Genomic DNA, 27,344 nt, shown 5'->3' with positions numbered 1-27,344 from the left:
AATGTGATTTGTAATGGCCGCCCAGATGTACTCGGCGCTACAATATCACGCACCTCCCTCTGAGCGGGAGATGTAGGTACTGACACGTGAGGCGAGTTAGTCGGCATAACTCTCCCCTCGTTGTTTGGTGAAATTTGTTCAATTTGTACAGATTGATTTTTATTTAAAGTAGCATCAATACAGTTAGTACATAAATTTCTATTGGGCTCCACTTTGGCATTGCAACAAATGACACAGGTATCATCCTCTGAATCAGACATGTTTAACACACTAGCAAATAAACTTGCAACTTGGAAATACAATTCAATTAGAATAATATTAAAACGTACTGTGCCTTTAAGAAGCACAGAAGATCTATGACAGTTGAAAATTAATAAATTGAAACAGTTATAGCCTCAATCCTTGTAAACAACACAACTTTAGCAAAGGTTTAATCCCATTAGCAAAGATAACAAATTCTGAAAGCAGGAAACAAATTACAGAATAAACGTTTTTTATCTCAGTCAAACTATAATTCTCACAGCTCTGCTGAGAGAAATTACCTCCCTCAAAATAAGTTTTGAAGACCCCTGAGCTCTGTAGAGATGAACCGGATCATGCAGGGAATACAATGAGTTGCTGACTGAGATATTTGATGCATAGTAAAAGCGCCAAAAAACGGCCCCTCCCCCTCACACACAGCAGTGAGGGAGAACAGAAACTGTCAGAAAACAGATTAAGCAACTGCCAAGTGGAAAAATAGTGCCCAAACATTTATTCACTCAGTACCTCAGCAAATGAAAACGATTTTACATTCCAGCAAAAACGTTAAACATAATCTCTAGTTATTAAACAGCTTTATGTATTTCTAACAGTGTAATTCTAGTGAAGTACCATTCCCCAGAATACTGAAGTGTAAAGTATACATACATGACATTATATCGGTATGGCAGGATTTTCTCATCAATTCCATTGTCAGAAAATAAAAACTGCTACATACCTCTATGCAGATTCATCTGCCCGCTGTCCCCTGATCTGAAGTTTACCTCTCCTCAGATGGCCGAGAAACAGCAATATGATCTTAACTACTCCGGCTAAAATCATAACAAAAACTCTGGTAGATTCTTCTTCAAACTCTGCCAGAGAGATAATAACACACTCCGGTGCTATTTTAAAATAACAAACTTTTGATTGAAGATATAAAACTAAGTATAATCACCATAGTCCTCTCACACATCCTATCTAGTCGTTGGGTGCAAGAGAATGACTGGGAGTGACGTAGAGGGGAGGAGCTATATGCAGCTCTGCTGGGTGAATCCTCTTGCACTTCCTGTTGGGGAGGAGTAATATCCCAGAAGTAATGATGACCCGTGGACTGATCACACTGGTAGATTCTTCTTCAAACTCTGCCAGAGAGATAATAACACACTCCGGTGCTATTTTAAAATAACAAACTTTTGATTGAAGATATAAAACTAAGTATAATCACCATAGTCCTCTCACACATCCTATCTAGTCGTTGGGTGCAAGAGAATGACTGGGAGTGACGTAGAGGGGAGGAGCTATATGCAGCTCTGCTGGGTGAATCCTCTTGCACTTCCTGTTGGGGAGGAGTAATATCCCAGAAGTAATGATGACCCGTGGACTGATCACACTTAACAGAAGAAAGAAAGTATACACTTGTAGCACTCCTAGGTCTAAAGGTAAATTTAATCTAACTGAATGACACAAATTATTCCATAAGGAATAAGTGAAAGGGGGAGAAAACAAATTACAAATTAAAATATAACTTTTATTGGGTTAAATTTAAAATAGGAATTCCTATTTTAAATTTAACCCAATAAAAGTTATATTTTAATTTGTAATTTGTTTTCTCCCCCTTTCACTTATTCCTTATGGAATAATTTGTGTCATTCAGTTAGATTAAATTTACCTTTAGACCTAGGAGTGCTACAAGTGTATACTTTCTTTCTTTCTTTGCTACATCGTATCATGTCCGCTCGCACTATGATAAATTGGCCCCACAGTCTATTTTCAGCTGGGCAAGCATGCAGACTTGAAGGGAGAGGAAAGGAGAGATTCAATTTTTATATTTCCGTTACATAAGTTCTGAAGTAGCGAATTTACCTGCTTTTTGTGTTTGAGTAAAATTAACTACTAACACCAATATATGTTTTATTACATTTAAGACTTTTATTTATGCAATAATATATTTATCTAGGTTACACATTCAGTGCATAAACAAATCTATATGTGGGAGAATATACACACGCACACACACATTATTTTGTTTGCATCTTATGACATGTAAAGTATAGCACCCCATTTAGAGCCCGGGTGCCAAGGCAGGCCTGCTGCCATTTTTAAATGATTGAAGAAAAGTCAAAAGAAGATTATTTTGTGATAGGTAAAAATTTTATGAAATTGAATTTTCAGTGTCCATAAATAAAGTTTTATTTGAACACACACGCCCATTTGTACGTACTAAGGCTACACTTGCGCTATGATGGCAGACTGGAGCAGTTGTGACAGAGACCATACACGGCACTCTCATCCCTTTGCACTGATGCTCGGTTCACTACAATATATGTAGACATTCTTAAAGTAAAAGGAAATAATATTTTCAAAATTTAAAATGGAATCTCAATACAGAAGATTTTTTATTACATAAATAAAAAATGAAATTCAGGCTGCAATCAAAGTTTCAGAGTTACTCATTTGTTCATCATAAATTTAGAATTTTGTAAATAAAAAATTGTGGAAATTTGTTTGCTCTTCGTATAGCAGTACATACGTAATATTGATTTACGTCTTGGCCCGCAATGCATAAATATTTATTTTCTGGTCCTTTACAAAAAAGGTTTACCAACCCCTAATACAGTATTTATTCCTTAAGAGGAAAGCCCCAAATAGAATAGACCTGAAACATTTAGCACATAAAGCTTCATGACCAGAAATGATGTCACAAAGCCAACCAGTGCACAAACAGCACGTGTTCATCACTTCCTTTGGGATATAAAGCTTCTAGAGGTCTTTGACGTAGCTGTATTTTTGCATTTTATCTTTAGCATTTATATCTCAAGACAGTTTTACACTGTAGCTCTTTTCCATACTTTCAAAGTTACTGGTCACCTCCAACGTTATTTCACATTGACTATCTGAGTTTTCCGTTTTAAAGGTTACTGTGGAAAGACAGCCAGATCCATCTTGTTGGTCACTGTTTTGTATCTGGTCATCATCGATGGGGTATATTCCATTCTGCCAACAGAAGGTGCCATTGTTTACATTCAAGTCTTTAATGAAAGCTGTAAGTGTGACATCTTCCCCTCTTTTAGGATTCTCAGACATGCACTTAATCCACATAATCTGTGGTTTTGAACTACGATTTCCTTTAAAAAAAAACATAACGATAAAATCATTTTCAGTTTCAGAACATATAAAACATTTCAAATGACAACAATGTTGCATCTAAGAAGTGGTCTAGAGTAAATAGCTCAGACATACATGTGACATTAACTACAATATTTATTGCAGGGCATCCTTGTTGTACCTAAAATGCTTCCTCCGTGCAATATTACATATTTCTACCCCCATTCATGTTGGTAGTAACTGTGGATATTATTTAGTATGAAGCTAACATGTATTGTTAAATCAATCCTATCTAAGCTATTCATTTGATAACTGTAACTGGCTGGTGTGGGGCATGTAAAAGGGGTTAATAATATGGAGCTCTATATTGTATAGAATCAATTTTGGCAAACAGGTATACTAGGGTAATAAATGGTACTGGTGGATCAGAGGTTTTGTTAGTATATTGAATTAACAATAGTACTTATGGTTTATAGGCTTCCAAATATTCCCCCTAAAAAACTATCCAGACTTGATGGATATAAATAAAAAAATAGCCAACCAATAAATATATTTAATGGTCCTGCCAGGCCCCTCACAAAAAAGACATGCTATGCAATCCAAGTATAAAATCAATAACTTATTTAGTGATATTTAAAAGAACAGTGAATTACACTGTGCCCAGTAACACAATCACTAACGCATTTCTTGACAATACAGGACATTATCAAAGGTGTTTTACATTTAAAGCCAACCACATCTGGTGCGTGTGTATGTAAGTGTGTGTGTATATCTCTATATATAATGTGCGTGTGTATGTGAGTGTATATCTTTATATATATTGTGCATGTGTATGTGAGTGTGTGTATATCTCTTTATATAATGTGTATGTGAGTGTTCATGTATATCTCTATATATAATGTGCATGTGTATGTGAGTGTGTGTGTATATCTATATAAATATAATTTGTGTGTGTATGTGAGTGTGTGTGTATATCGCTATATATAATGTGCATGTGTATGTGAGTGACTGTACATCTCTATATATAATGTGCATTTGTATGTGAGTGTATATCTTTATATATATTGTGCATGTGTATGTGAGTGTGTGTATATCTCTTTATATAATGTGAATGTGTATGTGAGTGTGTGTGTATATCTATATATATAATTTGTGTGTGTATGTGAGTGTGTGTGTATACCTATATATATAATTTGTGTGTTTGTATGTGAGTGTGTGTGTATATCGCTATATATAATGTGCATGTGTATGTGAGTGACTGTATATCTCTATATATAATGTGCGTGTGTATGTGAGTGTGTGTGTACATCTCTATATATAATGTGCGTGTGTATGTGAGTGTGTGTGTATATCTCTATATATAATATGTGTGTGTATGCGAGTGTGTGTATATCTCTATATATAATATGCGTGTGTATGTGAGTGTATGTGTGTGTGTATATCTCTATATATAATATGTGTGTGTATATGAGGGTGTGTATATCTATATTTATAATGTGCATGTGTAAGTGTGTGTGTGTATATCTCTATATATAATATGCATGTGTATGTGAGTGTGTGTTTATATCTCTATATATAATATGTGTGTGTATGTGAGGGTGTGTATATCTCTATATATATTGTTCTTGTGTATATGAGGGTGTGTATATCTCTATATATAATGTGCATGTGTGAGTGTATGTGTATATCTCTATATATAATGTGCATGTGTGAGTGTATGTGTATATCTCTATATATAATGTGCGTGTGTATGTGAGTGTGTGTGTGTATATCTCTATATATAATATGTGTGTGTATGCGAGTTTGTGTGTATATCTCTATATATAATATGCGAGTGTATGTGAGTGTATGTGTGTGTATATCTCTATATATAATGTGTGTGTGTATATGAGGGTGTGTATATCTCTATTTATAATGTACATTTGTAAGTGTGTGTGTATATCTCTATATCTAATATGTATGTGTATGTGAGTGTGTGTTTATATCTCTATATATAATATGCGTGTGTATGTGAGTGTGTGTTTATATCTCTATATATAATATGCGTGTGTATGTGAGTGTGTGTATATCTCTATATATAATATGCATGTGTATGTGAGTGTGTGTTTATATCTCTATATAATATGTGTGTATGTGAGGGTGTGTATATCTCTATATATATTGTTCTTGTGTATATGAGGGTGTGTATATCTCTATATATAATGTGCATGTGTGAGTGTATGTGTATATCTATATATATAATTTGTGTGTGTATGTGAGTGTGTGTGTATATCGCTATATATAATGTGCATGTGTATGTGAGTGACTGTATATCTCTATATATAATGTGCGTGTGTATGTGAGTGTGTGTGTACATCTCTATATACAATGTGCGTGTGTATGTGAGTGTGTGTGTATATCTCTATATATAATATGTGTGTGTATGCGAGTGTGTGTATATCTCTATATATAATATGCGTGTGTATATGAGTGTATGTGTGTGTGTATATCTCTATATATAATGTGTGTGTGTATATGAGGGTGTGTATATCTATATTTATAATGTGCATGTGTAAGTGTGTGTGTATATCTCTATATATAATATGCATGTGTATGTGAGTGTGTGTTTATATCTCTATATATAATATGTGTGTGTATGTGAGGGTGTGTATATCTCTATATATATTGTTCTTGTGTATATGAGGGTGTGTATATCTCTATATATAATGTGCATGTGTGAGTGTATGTGTATATCTCTATATATAATGTGCATGTGTGAGTGTATGTGTATATCTCTATATATAATGTGCGTGTGTATGTGAGTGTGTGTGTATATCTCTATATATAATATGTGTGTGTATGCAAGTGTGTGTGTATATCTCTATATATAATATGCGAGTGTATGTGAGTGTATGTGTGTGTATATCTCTATATATAATGTGTGTGTGTGTATATGAGGGTGTGTATATCTCTATTTATAATGTGCATTTGTAAGTGTGTGTGTATATCTCTATATCTAATATTTATGTGTATGTGAGTGTGTGTTTATATCTCTATATATAATATGCGTGTGTATGTGAGTGTGTGTATATCTCTATATATAATATGCATGTGTATGTGAGTGTGTGTTTATATCTCTATATAATATGTGTGTATGTGAGGGTGTGTATATCTCTATATATATTGTTCTTGTGTATATGAGGGTGTGTTTATCTCTATATATAATGTGCATGTGTGAGTGTATGTGTATATCTCTATATATAATATGCGTGTGTATGTGAGTGTGTTTGTATATCTCTATATATAATATGCGTGTGTATGTGAGTGTGTTTGTATATCTCTATATATAATATGCATGTGTATGTGAGCAAGTACTGTGTACTAATTTTGCTGCCATTTTTGCATTAGTTTAAATTTTGCAGTTTGAAAGAATTTTTTTTTTTTTTTTTTTACAAATTATTTGATGAAATACACTTCAATGTATTATTCTTTGGTACCTTATTTTGATTGAGGTAAATATGTATAAACCTCTAACTAATTATTATGTCTCAAGTTCATACTTTAAAAGTATTTTTTCTGCTTGAACTATTAATATAATGATGTGATTTTTTTTAATTATTATTTCTGTATTATTATTGACAAAATCTATTACTTAGCAACAGTACATTCCATGTTCATTTGAAAGCCAAATAGCACATTCAGAATATTAGAAATTCAAATATAAAATTAAAAAAGATCAAGTTTACGAGTACAAATTTGATACTTTACTACTTACCAGAAGCATTTTGAATTTGTGGAATTCGCTTCTGTAGGTTTCCATTTATGTAGCTGGAATCTATAATTGAAGACATTCAATGTGATCAATATTACATTAATACTAATTATACACTTGAATATTTCATTACAATTGATATTGTGCCATATGGAGGTGGGCGAAGACTGCCTTGTGGCAGGGTCTTTTAATGAGTTTTAGGATTAGAGACTGTAAACTCAAAATTAAACTGTCATGATTCAGGTAGAGCAAGCCATTTTTAACTTTCTAATTTACTTATACTATCTACTTTGCTTTGTACTAGTTGTATCTTTTGTTGAAAAGCATATCTAAGTAGGCTCAGGGGCAGAACTCATCTGGTGAGCTAGTGACAAGAGACATTTATGTGGAGCCACCAATCAGCAGCTCCCATTGCTGCTACTTCAATAAAGGATATCAAGAGAATGAAGCAAATTTGATAAAAAAAAAAAGTAAATTGGAAAGTTGTTTAAAACTGTCTGCTCTATCTGAGTCATTAAAGAAAAAATGTGTTTCATGGTCTATTAGCACATAAGGCGGGTTGAAACATACAACAAGAAGCTGGGTCCCTGAGCCACTATGATTAAATATAGTATCAAAGATTATATCTAGCGCAAGCGAGTCAAACCTTTAAGAAATTATCAAACTTGCTTCATTCTCTTGGTATAATTTGTAGAAGGAGCAACAGTGCACTACTGGGAGCTAGCTGAAAAATATAGGGTAAGCCAATGACAAGAGGCATATATGTGCAACTACCAATCAGGAGATAGCTGCCAGTAGTGTGCTGCTGCTTCTGAGCCTACCTAGGTATGCTTTTTTTCAACAAAGAATATCAAGAGAATAAAGCAAAATTGATTAGGTAAATTAGAAAGTTGTTTAAAATTGTATTTGGTTTCTGAATCAAGAAAGTTAATAAAATTGTGTTAATACTGTAATTGCAGCCAATGAAGGCAGATAATATGATAGCAGTCCCACCAAATGGTTTATGCTACCTTGGGCGCTTATGGCATAGGTTCTGCGAGCTATACAACTGTGAATGACTGAATGAGTTCGTATCCACTTTACAGAGTGGGTGGTCACATTAGGAGACTAGTGCTTGCTGGGTGGTGGCTGTAATATAAAGGTAGTGTGTGCTGCGGGAACTACTGGTGTGTACTTGCGTATAAGTGGTTACAGCTGATAGGGGTTTGTTTGCAGTGAGAAAATACCAGTGCAATTGGAATAATTAGTAAGAGGGGTTTTAAAGTAGTCTATCTGAAAGATATAAGGTAATTATAGGGGGCATTATTATGGTTTATTTTGATAGATAAGGGGTTAATTTGTGTGTTCTCATATTATCCATGTGGCAACGATATGTAGGTGTAACCATTACAGTGCTTATGAGCAGAGTAAGGTGGTAAATTAGTTATTTGTTCAAGTTTGGACGCTGAGCTTCCAATACTTATAATGTTTTTAACAGAATTAGTGGAAATATTGGAATTTGGCCATTTGACATTTAGGTTTCTTAATTCAAAATCTACATAGGAAATAAAATAAATGTAAACGCTTACTTTCTAGCTGTAGAACATATCTTTTTTCATTGGTTTTTCTGCTGGCAGTATGGGTAACTTCACAACGAATTGACCTTCCAAGATCGTTTTTGTTTGGCGTGTATCTCAGATCACTTAAACATGAATATAAACCGTCTTTTTGAATTGTCGGCTTTGAAGTGCTAATATTTTCAGATAACTCAATAAATTCATTGTACCATTTCACTTGAATTCCTTTGGGTGCAAAGCCAGATATGTTAACTTTAAAACAGGTTTCTTTGTTAATCTCAGGTTTGCTGGGAAATATTGTAATCTCTGATAAACTGGGTGATTTTTCTGAAACAAAAAAATATTGTAACATCAGAGATTCAGTGATAGATGACAGGCAGTTAAATCAGTCACTGAGGTTCTTAAATCATAATAAAATGGAAAAACAGCCTTAGTTTTTCTACCATTTGAATTTGAATTTAAACACATTCGCCCATCCCTACTAATCAGGTACCTCCCCATTCATGCAAAGACAGCTGAACTCTCACACAGTTCTGCTATAGTGTCTGAAATTACCCAGTGAAGGGGCACACACTCACTGTCATTAAACAGTATGACACACTACAGTTTACTTGCAGTACTGTGCTCTACATATTTTGTATGGGGTAGGTGCTATAGCATCGGCATCTGGACAGCTGCACTACTTGTCTTTACAAAAAAAAGAGCGGCAGCTGTGGGGAAAAAACATGCACCCATAAGGGTACAAAACACATTGTACAAAAACATAAATTATGCTTACCAGATCATTTACTTTCCTTCTGTACAGGGAGCTTCCACAGCTGTATTCATTACTTGTGGGAAATAATTAACCTGGCCACCAGGAGGAGGCAAAGACACCAAGGCCAAAGGCTTAAATACCTCCCCACTTCCCTCATCCCCCAGTCATTCTGCCGAGGGAACTAGGAACAGTATGAGAAATATCAAGGTGAAAAAGATGCCAGAAGAACAAGTTAAAATTTAGGGGCGCCCAACGGAGAACACGGGCGGGAGCTGTGGACTCTCCCTGTACAGAAGGAAAAGAAATTATCTGGTAAGCATAGTTTATGTTTTCCTTCTTAATATAGGGAGAGTCCACAGCTGCATTCATTACTTGTGGGAAATTATACCCAAGCTACAGAGGACACTGAATGCTAACGGGAGGGTAAAAAGGACGAGGCGGCCCCCATCTGAAGGCACCACAGCCTGCCAAACCCTTTCTCCCAAAGGCTGCTTCAACAGAAGCAGAAAAACTCAATAAAAATTTTGAAAAAAAATGTAAGGAAGAACAATTAGCCGCCCACAAACTGATTCATAGAGGCCTCATTTTAGACCCAAGAGGACGAAACAACTCTCAAAACTGAGCTGTAAACCTTTGAGGATGCTAGCATCCCGCTGACTCCTATCCCAAGCGGAAGACACTCCTCAACTAAGAGATAAGGAAGTCTAAGATGCCCTTTTGACCCTTACACTTCCCAGATAGATAATAAACTGAGAAAACTGTCTATTGCTACGTAGTTTGAAGATAGAACTTCAAGACACGACTCCATATTATGTAGTAAACTTTCCTTAAAGAAGAAGGAATAGGATATAAAAAATAAAATGGACCTTAGAAGGAATCCTAAGTTCGTAGAACAACCTTACTATCACGGACTACCCAATAAGGCGGATCGAATGCAAGGCCACAAACTCAGAGACTTCTGCATGCAGAATCAAATTAGACGGAATGGGTCTTCTAAGATAACAACTTAAAGACAACCTCATGCATAGGTAAAAAAAAAAGAGTCAGATGCAAAGAAGAATATTTAAAACTCCAAGAAGGAGCATCAGAAAAACACCCAGGCCTGATCATAGTCAAAGCTTTTAGAAATAAACTGTACGTCCAGAAGCTCAACGAACCTCTTGTACAGAAAAAAACTGACAGGGCCAAGACTGTCCCAAAAAGGCACTAGCTAAGAGGCCCTTCTCCAGACCTTCCTGGAGGGAGGAAATAATCCTGGCAGACCTGAATAGTGTGCCAGGACGAACCACACTCTTCACAGAAGAAGGGCTCCTCCACCCTCAGACGAGGGACCAGCCTACGCGCCTGAAGGAGAGGACCATAACCTCTCAGAAAAAACCTTCTCTTCGGATAAGACTAAACATCATCTCGCAGACCGCCTCATAGAAAAAAGATTTGATGAAGCAAAGAGGCCTTGATTCAGTAGATCCCTGCGACAAGGAAACCTTGATAGAGACAAAGCCACTAAATCGCGAACCAAGATCTATGTGGCCTCAACGTAGCAAGCAGTACCACTGATGCCTGCCCCTTCTAGATTTGAGCCACCACTCAAGGAAAGAGTGCTATGGCAGAAGAGGAAAAATTTTAAATAACCTCCAGGCCCTGCTAATGTATCCATCAGACTCGCATGAGGATCCTTGAACCAAGAACCATGAATGGGAACCTGGTATAGAGATGGGACATCCTGAGATTCTCATTCAACGTCCCCCTCCAGATACAAGTCAGGTAAAAGGAATTCATGTAGAAAACAACCGCCCGAGATGATCACCCCCGGAAAGAAAATCGCTGACAGCGAGCAGTAGTGGGCCTCCGCCCACTACCAAGCCCAAGATACTACCCTCAACACTAAGGAGTCACTCATTCTCAGAAGGAGATCTAGACAAGGGTAAGACCGACTAGAATCCATACACTGGGATGAACCCAGTAGACTAAATCCTACAGAGCAGAAAGATTGGCTGAAGCTCTGAAAGGAAAATTGAGAGGAAAAACGCCTGAGTTCCCTCGCCCCCTTAGGCATGCCCTCACCAACCAGACGGACTTGCAACCAAAGTAAAAAAAAATGGCCTGGTGCTCTAAGAAAGGAGTCCCACAGGAGAGGGAGAACTTGACAAGGACACTGGAGAGTGATTCTCTCAACCAGTAGACCCGGAAAATCTGTTAAGACAGATTTGCAACAGAGCCACTCCACTGCCTCAGCATACATCGACATACAACCAACACCGAGCCAGCAATGGCCTGAGGAGGCCTGGAGGGCACTACCTGATGAAGCTAACACATAACTTCACAAGGCTGAGAGAAAAAATCTTCCTGTCCAGGAAGCCACCCTGGAGCCTACACTAAAGAAACTCTGGTCTACATCCATCTCTGAGGATCAAGGAAGACAGATGAAGTCCCTAAAAGTCCTCTAACTGACGAGACGATGGTGATTAAACCAGAATCGTCAAGACCAAGGGAGCTAGCATTCGATCTGTATTCTGGCCACTGCCAAAATGAAACCCCAGATCCTAAAAAAGCATCAGTAGCGAGACTAAACAAAAACCAAAAAGGCAATGTACTAAAAGAGACGGTCCAAAGGAACTGGAAAATTTCCAGAGAATGAATGAAAAGGTATGATAACCTTCCTCGACAGTGACCTGCACTGCTCCTCTCATACCAAAGGTAGAGAGAACCTTAATAGTCTTCTTCTGGAACGAGGAGACATGATACGCTTTGCTTAAAGGGACACTCAATCAAATTTAAACTTTCATGATTCAGATAGAGCATGCCATTTTAAACAACTTTCCAATTGACTTCCATTATCTAAATGTACACAGTCTTTTTATATTTAAACTTTTTGAGTCACCAGCTCCTACTGAGCATGTACAAGAATAAGTGTGTATGCATTTGTGAATGGCTGATGGCTGTCACATGGTACGTGTATGCATTTGTGAATGGCTGATGGCTGTCACATGGTACAGGGGGAGTGGAAAAAGACATAACTTTTAAAATTGTCAGAAAAAAAATCTATTCATTTGAAGTTCAGACTATTGCATTGTCTTGTTATCTTGCATTTGTTGATTATGCAAATATACTATGTTGACTGGTCCTTTAAGAACTATAGGACCCAATAGGACGGAAGTTCCCACCCTCCATGGGGCCACGAAAACAACAGTGGTTTGAATAATAATATCCCAAACCTCACACTGTTAAAGGGACCGGGACCATGACTCCAAAGGAGAACAAACAACCCGCACCCACCTGAAAAGGCTAGCCTCTCTCTGTCAAAAGACAGGTTCAAGAGGAGAAAAACTGCCCTGGAAGGCTGGATTTGAGCCTAGTTATGACCTCTAGAATCCATGGATTCTAAATGATCCTGAGTCAAGCGACTGAGAGAAAAACCGGAGAAATACAGTCCCCAACGCTATCCAAGATAGAACCTAAAACTGGTCCCTCCTGCCAATCTAGGGTAAGAAAACCAGCTCTGCTTGGACTTATTCCAGAACTGAGTCGGCTCCAAAACCCATCTGGATAACTCAGGCTTAGCGGAGATCCTGGCTCTGGGTCTAAGAACAAGAGAACAACAATTTGTCTCTCAGATTCGTTCTCTCAGCAAAAACAGAAGAGACCGTAGAATAGCAGATCCACATCAACTCTTTCTCTCCAACAAAAGGAAAGATTAGAAGTCATATCTGACAGAGTGACTAACGGTCTGAACAGAAAAAAACTAAAAACCTAGCTTAGGGGCTAGAAGTCTGAGAAAATTCCAAATAAGGAACTATAAACTCCAAAGGCTTAATTCTTTCCCGAAAATATTGAGGGAACCATCACCTCGAATTAAGACAGAGATTCCTTAACAGGAAGTCTCCAGAAACGTGACAACCTAAGTCGTCAGTACATAAATATCCCTAATGACGAAACATCTTCCTAACAAGAGTTTCTTAAATAGCCCAGAACTGGGATCTTGAAACAAAAAGGAAAATAGATGAAAGGAATAGGATCTCCATCCTTCCCCACCCGCCTTAATCAAATTCGCTATCTGATTTAGTGTTCTGAGATTCGACTGGCAGATCAGTACTAGGAATCTCTAATATCGCCAAAACTTCTCTTAGAAGCCCTATCCGAATGGAATATCATTTTTAAGCAAATGTTTAAGTCCTCATCCTCTATTTCGGTGATGAAGATGAACACCAAACTATTAAGTAGATGGTACTACACACCCGCAAGATTACACCAACTGTTTCCTAATACATCTGCTGCATGTTGGAGAGGTTGCCCGGAAATTGCAACTCTCACACATATATGGTGGACCTGCCCAATAGTCCAATCTTACTGGCTCTCCCTTAAACCTGAGATTGAAAGAGTACTAGACATAACCCTTCCTTTAAGACCCTGGGTATTTATTTTTAATAAAGTCCCGAAAATCACATGCAAATTGAAGCAAACACTTCTTACCATCATGATTAATTCAGCAAAAAAATTAATTTCACAGAACTGGAAAAAAAGTCTACCATCTCCCATATGATGGAAAACCAAGTTATCTCACTCTCTACACCTAGAAAAATATCACTATGCACATACCAAACGAATAGAAGAATATCATGATATACTTTCTCTATGGGAAAAATACAAACCTTATTATATACCCTACACGCTGGCATGACCTCCTGAGGTGCCATGCCCACCTTCTTCGTACCTAACACACCTAACAAATATTGATCAATTAGGAAGGTGGAGATTGTCAAGAGGGTTTAAATACATTTCAAGAACTATAAATTGTTATTATCTAAAGCATATGTTTGGCACGCACAACCCAAACCAACAATACTTGTCAACCTCAAGTCTGAATTGTTGTATCATTGTATTATAACTCTAATGACTATTGTCCTTTGGATTTAAGACAGTTTTTTTTTCTTGTTTGAAATTGTATATCTTGGAATTATCTCAATAAAAGATAAAATTAAAAAAATAAAACATCTCTTAGAAACAAGCGTAGTCGTGCCACTCTAAGTCTAAAGGCGAAATCCTCCTCTGCCGGAGGAATAGAAGCAGCAGGATCGGACCCAGAAGGTCCGTACTCTGAAGCCTCAGAGAGAACTGCATCTAAAGATGACTGGGCAGGAGTGCATGGATTAACCCTTCGTTTGCGTATAGCAGTACTAGGCAAAACAGCTAAGGCTGCAGACATGGCCAAACGGAACTGCGCCATAACCTCTGGTGGAAAGAGGCCCCCTCCAGGTGGAGGATTAGTGGTGTAAGGGGAAGCTGCATGTGTAGGATCAGATGAATCTAGGGGACGCACCTCACAAAACAAAGAGTCCTCAGAGGCGGAAGGCTCAGTGGCATCTAACATCTCAACATTGGTTGATGAAAATACCCTGTTGCAGCATACTGAACATAATTGAGAGGGCTGGACTACACATATACACAGGTATCGAATTCTGTCGTAGGGGGGTTTACCAACTGGCACCTTTTACCCCCAATGGCTGGGGCACTCACCACCTCCTATGACCCAGACAGTATAGAGAAATTCGCTCCTCTCCATAGTCACTCGGTCAGGAATAGGAAATGGAAAATCGTGACCACTCCCGGTCACGCGATGCACCATGCAGGACTGCCCCTGCTAAGGAAAAGTGCGACAAGCTGAATAAAAACTGCGCATCTCTTAGTAAAAAAAACATCTCACACACAGAAAGCAGCAGAAATCACATAAAACAAATATTATTAAATCCCACTGTTCAACAATCCCCCTCAGGAGATATTAACCCTTGATTTCATAAAGATAGAAGGAGTCCCACTGAGACCATGTCTTCTAGCGTTAACATATGTGTAAACGAATGAAACGATCTTACTGGAATCTATGCCGTGGAACAGAAACACGGTCCCTCAAGTGTGACAGACTGTAGCATTGCTTCTGACATGGACTTGAGTGATGAAAAGCGATACTCGTCAACGCGGATTGCTTAGAAGCTGTTAACATGAGTCTGGATGGGTTCGCAGAAAGACTCTCCCTGCATCTCCAGACTCTATCTTTCATCAATGCTCTCACTGACAGGCTGACAAGTCTACTTAAAAATCCAGTCCCATATCGAAGGGCAGATACCATTCCTAAGGAACTACTCCGAAATCTTCTGACACTTCTCTGCCAACCTCCTGTGACGAAAGGCAAAGAAAGACTGGGGGATGAGGGAAGTAGGGAGGCATTTAAGCCTATTAGAATAAAAGTAGAAATTTAAGCCAATCAGAATTAATGTAGAAAAAATCCTATTGGCTGATGCAATCAGCCAATAGAATGCCAGCTCAATCCTATTGGCTGATTGGAACAGCCAATAGAATGCCAGCTCAATCCTATTGGCTGATTGGAACAGCCAATAGAATGCCAGCTCAATCCTATTGGCTGATTGGAACAGCCAATAGAATGCCAGCTCAATCCTATTGGCTGATTGGATCAGCCAATAGGATTGAATTTCAATCCTATTGGCTGATTGCATCAGCCAATAGGATTTTTTCTACCTTAATTCCGATTGGCTGATAGAATTCTATCAGCCAATCGGAATTGAAGGGACGCCATCTTGGATGACGTCATTTAAAGGAACCTTCATTTAGTGTTAGCCGTTGGATGAAGAGGATGCTCCGCGTCAGATGTCTTAAAGATGGACCTGCTCCGTGCCGGATGGATGAAGATAGAAGATCCCGTCTGGATGAAGACTTCTGCCCGTCTGGAGAACCACTTCGCCTGGCTTGGATGAAGACTTTTCCCAGCTTCGTTGAGGACTTTGGCCCGGTTGGATGAAGACTTCTCCCAGTAAGGTGATCTTCAAGGGGTTAGTGTTTTTTTAAGGGGGTATTGGGTGGGTTTTAGAGTAGGGTTGGTTGTGTGGGTGGTGGGTTTTTAATGTTGGGGGGGGATTTGTAATTTTTTTTACAGGTAAAAGAGCTGATTACTTTTAAGGGCTATTTGTAATTTAGTGTAGGGTAGGTCTTTTTATTTTGGGGGGGCTTTTTTATTTTGTTAGGGGGATTAGATTAGGTGTAATTAGTTTAAAAATCGTGTAATTTGTTTATTATTTTCTGTAATTTAGTGTTTGTTGTTGTACTTTAGCTAATTTTATTTAATTGTATTTAATTGTATTTAATTTAGGGAATTAATTTAATTATAGTGTAGTGTTAGGTGTAATTGTAACTTCAGTTAGGTTTTATTTTACAGGTACTTTTGTATTTATTTTAGCTAGGTAGTTATTAAATAGTTAATGACTATTTAGTAACTATTCTACCTAGTTAAAATAAATACAAACTTGCCTGTAAAATAAAAATAAATCCTAAGCTAGATACAATGTAACTATTAGTTATATTGTAGCTAGCTTAGGGTTTATTTTACAGGTAAGTATTTAGTTTTAAATAGGAATAATTTAGTTAATGATATGAATATTTATTTCAATTTCTTTTAATTATATTTAAGTTAGGGGGTGTTAGGTTTAGGGTTAGACTTACGTTTAGGGGTTAATAACTTTAATATAGTGGCGGCGACGTTGGGGGCGGCAGATTATGGGTTAATAAATGTAGGTAGGTGGCAGCGATGTTAGGGAAAGCAGATTAGGGGTTAATAATATTTAACTAATGTTTGCGAGGCAGGAGTGCGGCGGTTTAGGGGTTAATATGTTTATTATAGTGGCGGCGATGTTGGGGACGGCAGATTAGGGGTTAATAAGTGTAGGTAGGTGGCAGAGACATTGGGGGCGGCAGAGTAGGGGTTAATAAATATAATGTAGGGTTTGGCGATGTTGGGGGCAGCAGATTAGGGGTTCATAAGTATAATGTAGGTGGCGGCGGTGTCCGGAGCGGCAGATTAGGGGTTAATAAATATAATATACGTGTCAGCGATGTCGGGGGCGGCAGATTAGAGGTTAATAAGTGTAAGATTAGGTGTGTTTAGACTCGGGGTTCATGCTAGGATGTTAGGTGTAGACATAAAATGTATTTCCCCATAGGAATCAATGGGGCTGCGTTAAGGGGTTTTACGCTGCTTTTTTGCAGGTGTTAGACTTTTTTTTAGACGGCTCTCCCCATTGATTCCTATGGTGAAATCGTGCACAAGCATGTTACACCAGCTCACTGCTGACTTAAGCAGTGCTGGTATTGGAGTGCGGTAATGAGCAAAATTTTGCTCAACGCTCACTTCTTGCCTTTTATTATTATTATTATTCTTTATTTATAAAGCGCCAACAGATTCCGCAGCGCTGTTCATAGGTAACAAAGATAAAAAGGACAGTACAATATGAGACACCAGACAAAATTTAACAAACAAATACAGGAGGAAATGGGAACCCTGTTCCCGTGGGAACTTACAATCTAAATGGGTATGAGGGTGAGAAACAGGAGGTGGGGACTGCAAAGGTGGGAATGATGTTAGTGTGAAGTTAGATGAGGGCAACTATTAGGCAAGTGGAATTCATTAGTTACTGATTTGGTTATAGGCTTCCCTGAACAAGAAGGTCTTTAAGGAGCGTTTAAAGGAGGAGAGGTTGGGGGAAAGTCTGACAGCACGAGGAAGTGCGTTCCAGAGGGTTGGTGCCGCACAAGAGAAGTCCTGTAGTCTAGCATGAGAGGAGGTGATGGTAGAAGAGGCAAGGAGTAGATCGTTGTTGGATCTTAGGGGACGGGCTGGAGTATATTTGTTGATGAGTGAGGACAGGTATGGGGGGGCTGCATTGGTAAGGTCTTTGTAGGTCAAAGTGAGAATTTCGAATTTAATTCTGCTGTGAATGGGGAGCCAGTGAAGGGACTCACAGAGGGGTGCGGCAGATACAGAGCGTCGGGAGAGGTGGATTAGCCTAACAGAGGCATTTAGGATGGATTGAAAAGGGGAAAGGCGGGAGAGAGGAAGGCCAGTTAGTAGGTTGTTACAGTAGTCAAGCCGGGAAATTACTAGGGAATGGATTAGCTGTTTAGTAGTTTCAGCACTCAGAAAAGGACGAATTTTGGAGATATTGCGTAGGTGGTTGCGACAGAATGTAGAGAGCGATTGGATGTGAAGGACAGATTGGAGTCGAGTGTAACTCCAAGGCAGCGGACTTGGGGTGATGGGGAGATAGTGGTGTCACCGACAGTGATAGTAAAGTTAGAAACTGGAATAGAATTAGTTGGGGGGTATTAGAAGAAGCTCAGTCTTGGACATGTTGATTTTTAGGTGGTGAGAGGCCATCCAGGAAGAAATGCCAGATAAGCAGCCGCTGATGTGGGAAAGGACAGAAGGAGAGAGTGCAGGGGTGGATTGGTAGATCTGAGTATCATCAGCATAGAGGTGATAGTTGAAGCCATAGCTACTAATAAGTTTACCCAGTGAGGAAGTATAAATAGAGAAGAGTAGAGGGCCTAGAACAGAGCCTTGAGGTACTCCAACAGACAGAGGCAGTGGAGAGGATGAGTCACCAGCAAATGAGACAGAAAAGGACCTATTAGAGAGATAAGAGTGGATCTAGGAGAGGGCAATGTCACAGAGCCCAAGGGAGCTGAGAGTCCGTAGGAGGAGGGGATGGTCAACAGTGTCAAAGGCATCAGTCAGGTCAAGTAAGATAAGTATAGAATAGTGGCCATTGTTTTTAGCAGAAAGAAGATCGTTAGTAACCTTGGTGAGGGCAGTCTCAGTTGAGTGTTGGGGACGGAAGCCAGATTGCAGGGGGTCAAGCAATGAGTTGGAGGATAGGAAGTGTGAGGCGATCGAAAACTAGTTTTTCCAGGACTTTAGAAGCTAGCGGAAGTAGTGATATGGGGCGGTAGTTTTCAGGAGAATTGGGGTTGAGGGAGGGTTTTTTTGAGGATGGGGGTGACCTTTGCATGTTTGAAGGATGATGGAAATGAACCAGTAGTAAGGGATCAGTTGAATATATGAGTAAGAGCTGGGGTGAGGGTAGAGGACAGAGAGGGTATTAGATGTGAAGGGATAGGGTCAAGGGGGCATGTAGTGAGGTGTGAGGAAGATATTAGGGAACTCACTTCATTCTCAGTGGTTGGGGGGAAGGTACTGAGAGTTGTAAAAACCCATAATACCAGCGCTGCAGGTAAGTGAGCGGTGAGGGAAAACTGCTTGTTAGCACCGCACAGCCTCTAACACAAACCTCGTAATCTGGGCCATTGTTTCTACATTATTCCCACTTGCACACAATCTTTCCTTTGCAGTTTTTTTAACCTCCAGTTATCATTATCGCTCTCCTTGTTCTTTTTTCTATTTTCAGTATTTCTATCAGTCTTGTCTTGTCCTACATTCTCTGAAGCATTTTCTCTCACTCACTCACTGTCAATCACTTGTTCTGTCTTACTATATTACTCTCTCTCACTTCCTCTCTCTTCCTCCCTTACTTTGTCACTCTCTTGCTCCCTCACTCACATTCTCTCTTTAGCCCCAAAAAACTGCTTAGTGCAGTTGTTTTTATTTTAAAAAAATTATACTTTTTTTTTAATAAAAAACTAAAACATACTTTATTTTGGGAGCAATTGGGGCACTTTTAGAAAATTAACCTGAGATCTTATCCTCTTGTAATTAATTGCTGGTTATTTATTGTGCGCCCCAATTAGCCTGTTTGCGTGTGAGCAATAAATACACGCTACTTGTAATACTTGTAATACTACTTGTAATCTAGCCATAGATCCTCTTATCTTTGTCTATTTTTATCTTTCTCCCTCATTTCACTGCTTATTCCTCTTTTTTTAACATATTTTCTCCCCTTAGCTTTCTCTTTTAGCTTTTTGTTGCATCATCTGTCCCAGCCACTTCTCATGTGACTTCTGATTATCCAGGAATTCTTAGAGAAGAGCGCTACAAACCTTTTTAACTTTGCAACATTTGTAAATGTTCACAATTTGGTATCTATCCTAAAGCAGGGATTTTTCAGCCAGCGTAATTGGCAATGGTTTACGAGAAAGACAATACTTAAAGGAAAACAAGACACCAGCAAATTTAACTTTAAATATAGGAGAATTGCCTGGTATTTCGGGGCTGGACTGACCATGTCAGTGGGATCAGACTGATATACTACAGGAAAGATTTCCTCTGTGAAAAGCACAATTGGGTAAAAAAAAAGCTACTCCGAGGTGGCAACTGTGCCATAGCTGTTGTTCGTTCCTGGCAGACTGTTTCTCTTTCTGTTTTAACTTTAAATAAAACAATATACATTACATTTTAAGATATAATATATACCTGGAAGACGTAAGTTTAGATGTTTCTTTAAAGGTTCTGGAATATTTCTGTGTTGCAGAAGACAAGTGAATACTTGTGCGTAGTCTTCTGCTGTAGGTATAAACTTGAGACGGTACAATATAACATCTTTCTCTTTCTGTGTTTCCGCTACCATACTACTTTTCACTGGATCTCTGTTTTCTAACCACTCAGCTTTGATATCTTGAAGATTGCCACTCTTCACTTTACAACAAATAGTTAACAGTTCTCCATATTTTGGCGTTTTATCAGTATAGATGCTTTCAAATATTGGAAAACCTAAAAAATAAGTCAGAACGTAGTTTAGACTTCTATTTTAAAAAAAAAGATATAAACAATGCATAGTACTATAGGAAACAATTCTATAGGCTCCTTGCTACGCCAAAATGTTTATACGGTTATAGTATGTAATTAGTAGAGATAGCTACTTTAATGTTATATACCAAAATATTATTTTAATGGTTATATTTTACCTTTGGGTCCTTCTGGTTGCCCATCCTTTGTGCAGTAGTTTTTTTTTTTTTGACCAGCGGCCTTTACAGCCAATGGGAAGCATAGTGCATGCTCTATTGAAATTTCCATTCTGAAATACCCACAATTTACAGAGTATTTTTTAAACCAGAAATAACTAAACATTTTATATTACAATCTCAAAGTCTTTAATTTTTCTTTAAAAAGAAATGAAAGTCAAAATGAAATTTTCATGATTCAGATAAACTATGACATTTTAAACAACTTTAAAATTTACTTCTATTATCAAATTTACTTTGTTCATTTAGTATTCTTTGCTGAAGAACATGCACGTGCGTATAGGTGGGCGCAGGAGCGTGCACATGCCTTGAGCGCTATATGGCAGCTGTGTTTGCAATGATAATTGTCATAATGTTATACATAGTTTCATACATTTTTGTCCTCCAGTGGCCAACAACAATGTTACAAATAATTTGACAAACACTACTGCTATATAGTACACAGGAAACGTGCACACTTCTGAGCCTATCCATGTATGCTCTTCAATAAAGTATACAAAGAGAATGAAGTAAATTAATGATAAAAGTAAATTGAAATGGTTTAAAATGAAATGCTTTGTCGGAATCATTAAAGTTTAATGTTGATTTTTATGTCCCTATAACAAAAGTAATGTGGGGATGCACTGCTGTAGATTTCGGTAGGGAGGGTCTTTGTGATTATTGTATAAAGCAGCACAATCAGCTTTTTATTTCTGCTGCTAAAAAGAATCCAAAGTTTCTGTTTTCTGTGTAGTTTTTCCTTTGCTTTAAAGGGACATGAAGTCAGCAAAGGAAAACAAGAGAAGGAAGAAATCTAAATAATACAAGTAAATCGGAAAGATTCAGTGACGTGCAGTCACAGGAGGCAGGTGAGGCAGCGCCTACCCTGGCCAATCTATGTAATTACAGGCAGCATTTATTTAAAATGAAAAAATAAAAATTATTATTTTTTTTTTCATATTTTTTTTTTTATAAAATAAGGTGACCCCCCTACCCCCCCACCCCTCCACCAAAATCATGTTTCTGTGTAAATTTTATTAAAACCGACTCACTGTTTATACATCAATACATTCATATTGCGCAAGAAAAGGACAGCCGGCTGTCCTTGCATTGCGCAATATGAATGCATTGACTACTGTGGAAGTGTATGGGATGCTGAGAGACTGCCACCAGAGGAGAAAAGGTGCTAATGCAGTGCTCTCCAATGCGCCCCATACGCTTCCACAGGAGGCTAGCCTCCGTCCTGGCCACCTCTCAGTCTCACTACTAGTCTGACTCTCAGCCAATCAGATTCAGAATTCAGAACTCGTCTGAATCTGACTGGGGCTGGCTGTCTCTGAGTGCCGGGCGGGAATTAAATAGATCCTTCCGCGTGCGGTCACGTATCTCAGAGCAGCTCATGAGAGCACTAGAGTCAGACGTGGACGGTGGAGGTAGTAGGTACTGAACAACCAGGGGCGGACTGACAAGTCGGCCCTTGCCCGAAGGCCCTGCATCTTAGAGGGGCCCCTGCCACTGCAGGCATGCAATATGCAGCAGAAGAATTAGGATTTTTTTTTTTTATTAAAATGTATTATTTTTTATTGGGCTTGCTGGATTCTGGATTGTGCGCGTAGCGGAACTTTCTGGGGGTGGGGGCCAGGGGGCGCTCTCACGTGTGTGTGACGTAGATAGTCAAGAAGTCATGGAGGAGAGCTGGGGCCGGTGTGAGCGTTATATGTCGGCTCATCAATGCAGAGTCAGACTCAGAATTAGTAGCTGCCTTGCAGACATGTGTATTGTGTCTTTAGGCAGCAAGTGTGAGTGTGAGAAGGAGCCTGGAGTCAGGAGGAGGTAAAGAGTTTGAGGTGAGGTGAGTGGGGGTGGGACTGCGAGAGAGGCAAAGAGTTGTCACTGGTTAGGTTAGTGTAATACAGAACAGATAAACACCGGGCCCTGAGTCCTTCATTCTATCTTCTCTGTTCCTGTTCTCACTGCCTGCGTTTGCTAAAACTGCCTCTCTAGTTTCCCCTCCTATGCTACTTTCATCGGCTGCTCTGCTGTTACACCCAGTGTGACCCATTAATTTATAGCTCCTTTGAAGTTACGGTCCACGGAATACATTGCTGATCGTTGGAGAACTTGGAGTTGAAAGCAGTGTCAATGTGTGTGTATATGATAATAAATTAGATGACCCTATCTGCAGTCTTGTTGTGCAGGCACTTATAGCATTCACTGTTATAAATTAGGGATCAGTTACACCTCCTCTGTCTCTCTCTCTCTGTCTGTCTCCCTCCTGTCTGTCTCCCTCCTCTGTCTCTCTCTCTCTGTCTGTCTCCCTCCTTTGTCTCTCTCTCGGTGTCTCTCTCTCTCTCTGTCTCCCTCCTCTCTCTCTCTCTCTCTCTCTCTCTCTCCCTCCTCTGTCTCTCTCTCTCTCTCTCTCCCTCCTCTGTCTCCCTCCTCTGTCTCCCTCCTCTGTGTCTCTCTCTCTCTCTGTCTCTCTGTCTCTGCCTCTCTCTGTCTCTCTGTCTCTGTCTCTCTCTCTCTCTCTCTCTCTCTCTCTCTCTCTCTGTGTCTCTCTCTCTGTCTCTCTCTCTCTCTCTCTCTCTGTCTCTCTCTCTCTGTCTCTCTCTCTCTCTCTGTCTCTCTCTCTCTCTCTCTCTGTCTCTCTCTCTGTCTCTCTCTGTCTCTCTCTGTCTCTCTCTCTCTCTCTGTCTCTCTCTCTCTCTCTCTCTCTGTCTCTCTCTCTGTCTCTCTCTCTCTGTCTCTCTCTGTCTCTCTCTCTCTGTCTCTCTCTCTCTGTCTCTCTCTCTCTCTCTCTCTCTGTCTCTCTCTCTCTGTCTCTCTCTCTCTCTCTGTCTCTCTCTCTGTCTCTCTCTCTGTCTCTCTCTGTCTCTGTCTCTCTCTCTCTCTCTGTCTCTCTCTCTCTGTCTCTGTCTCTCTCTCTCTGTCTCTCTCTCTCTCTCTCTCTGTCTCTCTCTCTCTCTCTGTCTCTCTCTCTCTCTGTCTCTCTCTCTCTCTCTCTCTCTCTCTCTCTCTGTCTCTGTCTCTCTCTCTCTGTCTCTCTCTCTCTGTCTCTTTCCCTCTGGCTCTCTTTCCCTCTGGCTCTCTTTCCCTCTGGCTCTCTCTCCCTCTGGCTCTCTCTCCCTCTGGCTCTCTCTCTCTGGCTCTCTCTCTCTCTCTCTGGCTCTCTCTCCCTCTGGCTCTCTGGCTCTCTCTCTCTCTCTCTGAATCCCCCCTGTCTCCCTCCTCTGTCTCTCTCTCTCTTCCCTCTCTGTCTCCCCCTCAATCAAATTTTCTTTGTTCTCTTGCTATCTTTATTTAGAAAGCAGAAATGCAAGGCGTAGGAGCCTGGTTTACACTTGCTTATTGGTGGGCTGGCTCCTAAGCGTTACATTCCTGCTTTTTAACTAAAGATAACAAGAGAATGGAGAAAATTTGATAATAGGAGTAAATTAGGGCATGCAATTTTACGCAACTTTCTATCTGAATCATGAAAGAAAAAAATGTGGGTTTAGTATCCCTTTAAGCTTGAAGTCTGTATGGTTTCTTAAAGTGACATGCAACCAAATTTTTTTTAATTTATTTATTTAATGCTTCAGAGAGAGTTCCCAATTTTAAACAACTTCTTAATTTACTTCTATGATCAAATTAGTTTAATTTTTTTGTATCCTTGGTTGAAGGAACAGCAATGCACTACTGGGATTTACCTGAACACATCATGTGAGCCAATGACAAGGGCATATATGTGCAGCAACCAATCAACAAGCTCCAAGTAGTGCCTTACTGCATCTAAACCTACCTAAGTATGCTTATCATCAAAGATATCAAGAGAATGAAAAAAATGTCTTGGTGGATTTGATCAGCATATATATTAACTGGTGAAGTAGCTGCTGTAAAAAGCCATCAATGCATTAAAAAAGTTTGCACCAAAAGTGGCTGCCCTGCGGGGCTGGATGACAACGGTCCACATATTAATGATAACCAGGCTCCAGCCAGCGCCACCCACCCAAATGCTGCACTGCATACACTTTTGACTGCGCAATGTGCAGTTACTAAAATCAGAGAAGGCACAGGATATGGCAGCGTGTGAACATGTGTGGTGGTGGCATGATGAGGCGAGTGAAGGAGGCAAAGGCACTAGGCAGCCATCATCTGCATCTCCATACAACTCCAAACTAACTGGTAAGTACTGCTTTCTTAGTTGCTTGTTGTTCCTCTATCTGTTTATCTATCTAGCTTCATGCAGGGGTCATCTGTTTGTTTCCACAGTTGTATCATATGAGGTGCGAGGCATATGAGATGGCATGGGCACAGGAGGTGGGAGGGCCAAAAGGGTGAAGGAGGGGTAGAGAAGGTAGGGAGGTGGAGCAAAAAGGGGGTGGGGGGTCCTGCCACACTTGTGCCCGGGGGCCCTGGTTTGTCTCAGTCCGCCCCTGTGAACAACGACCGTTATTTAACAGTCAGTCAGCATTGATTGCAACCGGAGCGTAGAAGACTACTTCAACTTGTTGTACTTGTTATCTATATTTGGCGGCGGCGCATCTTTTTAGGTAGGTCAGGTTCAGGTTGACTGATTTACTGTCTTCTTCTGTTGTTGTTGTGTGACTGTGTTAGTGTGTTAACTTCGAATCGACTATTGTGATATAATAATTGTGATTACTATTAGATTGATTTAGGTAGGTGTCAGACTGTCAGTGGCGGTGGCGTGCCTCAGCCTTTTATAGTGACTCCTGTCCTGAGCCTGCTGGGGCCCTGGGCCAATCTTTTATTTTAGGCGGCAGTGCGGCACTAAGTTGAAGTTAGATAACGTGAGTTGAAGTTGAACTTATACATTTATTACAACGAACTTGCAGCCTCGCTGCCAAAATAGTCAAGTGACTCAAGTCACTTCCCTTGACTATAGAGGCAGCGAGGCTGCAAGTTCGTTGTAATAAATGTATATCAAGTTGACAAGTTCAACTCAAGTTATCTAACTTCAACTTAGTGCCGCCTAAAAGAAAAGAAAAGATGGCCCAGGGCCCCAGCAGGCTCAGTCACACGACAAGGAAGTTGGTTTCTTATTCAAGCTGTTTCTTATTCGTGAAATTCTGTTTCTTATTCATGGAAGTTGGTTTCTTATTCAATTTTTTTTTTAAATAAAAAAATAGATTTTATTAAAATAATAATATGATTCATATAAATGTAAGTTACACAGAGGTGGAATCTCTTTATATAACAGATATACAAACTTGAAAAAAGGGCATACGTTGGCACCACTACAAATATTACTATTTTGAATAAATAACATATATTTTCAAAGGGTTAATAACCATTGGGCCACTGATTTCACTATGAATATATACAGTGTAGATCCCCCTCCATGCCATGCAATTGTTTTTAGCCTGGCCCAATGGTGTTTTTGACACAGAAATTGATGCCAACCCTGGCATAGGTGCTCTAAGTCTCATTTTTGAATAAGTAACATATATTTTCAAAGGGTTAATAACCATTGGGCCACTGATTTCACTATGAATATATACAGGGTAGATCCCCCTCCATGCCATGCAATTGTTTTTAGCCTGGCCCAATGGTGTTTTGGGCACAGAAATTGATGCCAACCCTGGCATAGGTGACATAATTCTCAATTTTGAATAAGTAACAGATATTTTCAAAGGGTTAATAACCATTGGGCCACTGATTTCACTATGAATATCTACAGGGTAGATCCCCCTCCATGCCATGCAATTGTTTTTAGCCTGGCCCAATGGTTATTAACCCTTTGAAAATATCTGTTACTTATTCAAAAATGAGAATTATGTCACGTATGCCAGTGTTGGCATCAATTTCTGTGGCAAAAACACCATTGGGCCAGGCTAAAAACAATTGCATGACATGGAGGGGGAATGGGATCTACCCTGTATAAAATCATAGTGAAATCAGTGGCCGAATGGTTATTAACCCTTTGAAAATATATGTTATTTATTCAAAATAGTAATATTTGTAGTGGTGCCAACGTATGCCCTTTTTTCAAGTTTGTATATCTAATTGTTATATAAAGAGATTCCACCTCTGTGTAACTACATTATTTGAATCATATTATTATTTTAATAAAACCTATTTTTTTATTTTAAAGTAAATTTAAAGCAGTCTGACAAAAAAATTGAATAAGAAACCAACTTCCATGAATAAGAAACAGAATTTCCCGAATAAGAAACAGCTTGAATAAGAAACCAAC

General features: G+C 39.2%; 1 protein-coding gene across 2 annotated transcripts in view; it reads right to left on the bottom strand.

Annotated features, from left to right (window-relative positions):
• Positions 1 to 2,148: 2,148 nt before the first annotated feature.
• The window catches only part of NCR3LG1 (natural killer cell cytotoxicity receptor 3 ligand 1), a 154,649-nt gene continuing 129,453 nt past the window's right edge, over positions 2,149 to 27,344 (bottom strand). For both annotated transcript variants that reach the window (XM_053720638.1, XM_053720639.1), the window contains 4 exons: positions 20,622 to 20,918; positions 8,668 to 8,982; positions 7,103 to 7,162; positions 2,149 to 3,368 (listed from right to left, as the gene is read on the bottom strand). In XM_053720638.1, the coding sequence (XP_053576613.1) occupies positions 3,058 to 3,368; positions 7,103 to 7,162; positions 8,668 to 8,982; positions 20,622 to 20,918 (983 nt within the window). In that variant the 3' untranslated portion in view covers positions 2,149 to 3,057. The remainder of the gene's footprint in view (positions 3,369 to 7,102; positions 7,163 to 8,667; positions 8,983 to 20,621; positions 20,919 to 27,344) is intronic.

Source organism: Bombina bombina, chromosome 7 (assembly GCF_027579735.1).
Source record: "Bombina bombina isolate aBomBom1 chromosome 7, aBomBom1.pri, whole genome shotgun sequence".
Lineage (NCBI taxonomy): Eukaryota > Metazoa > Chordata > Amphibia > Anura > Bombinatoridae > Bombina > Bombina bombina.
This window is presented reverse-complemented; position numbering and strand designations above follow the sequence as displayed.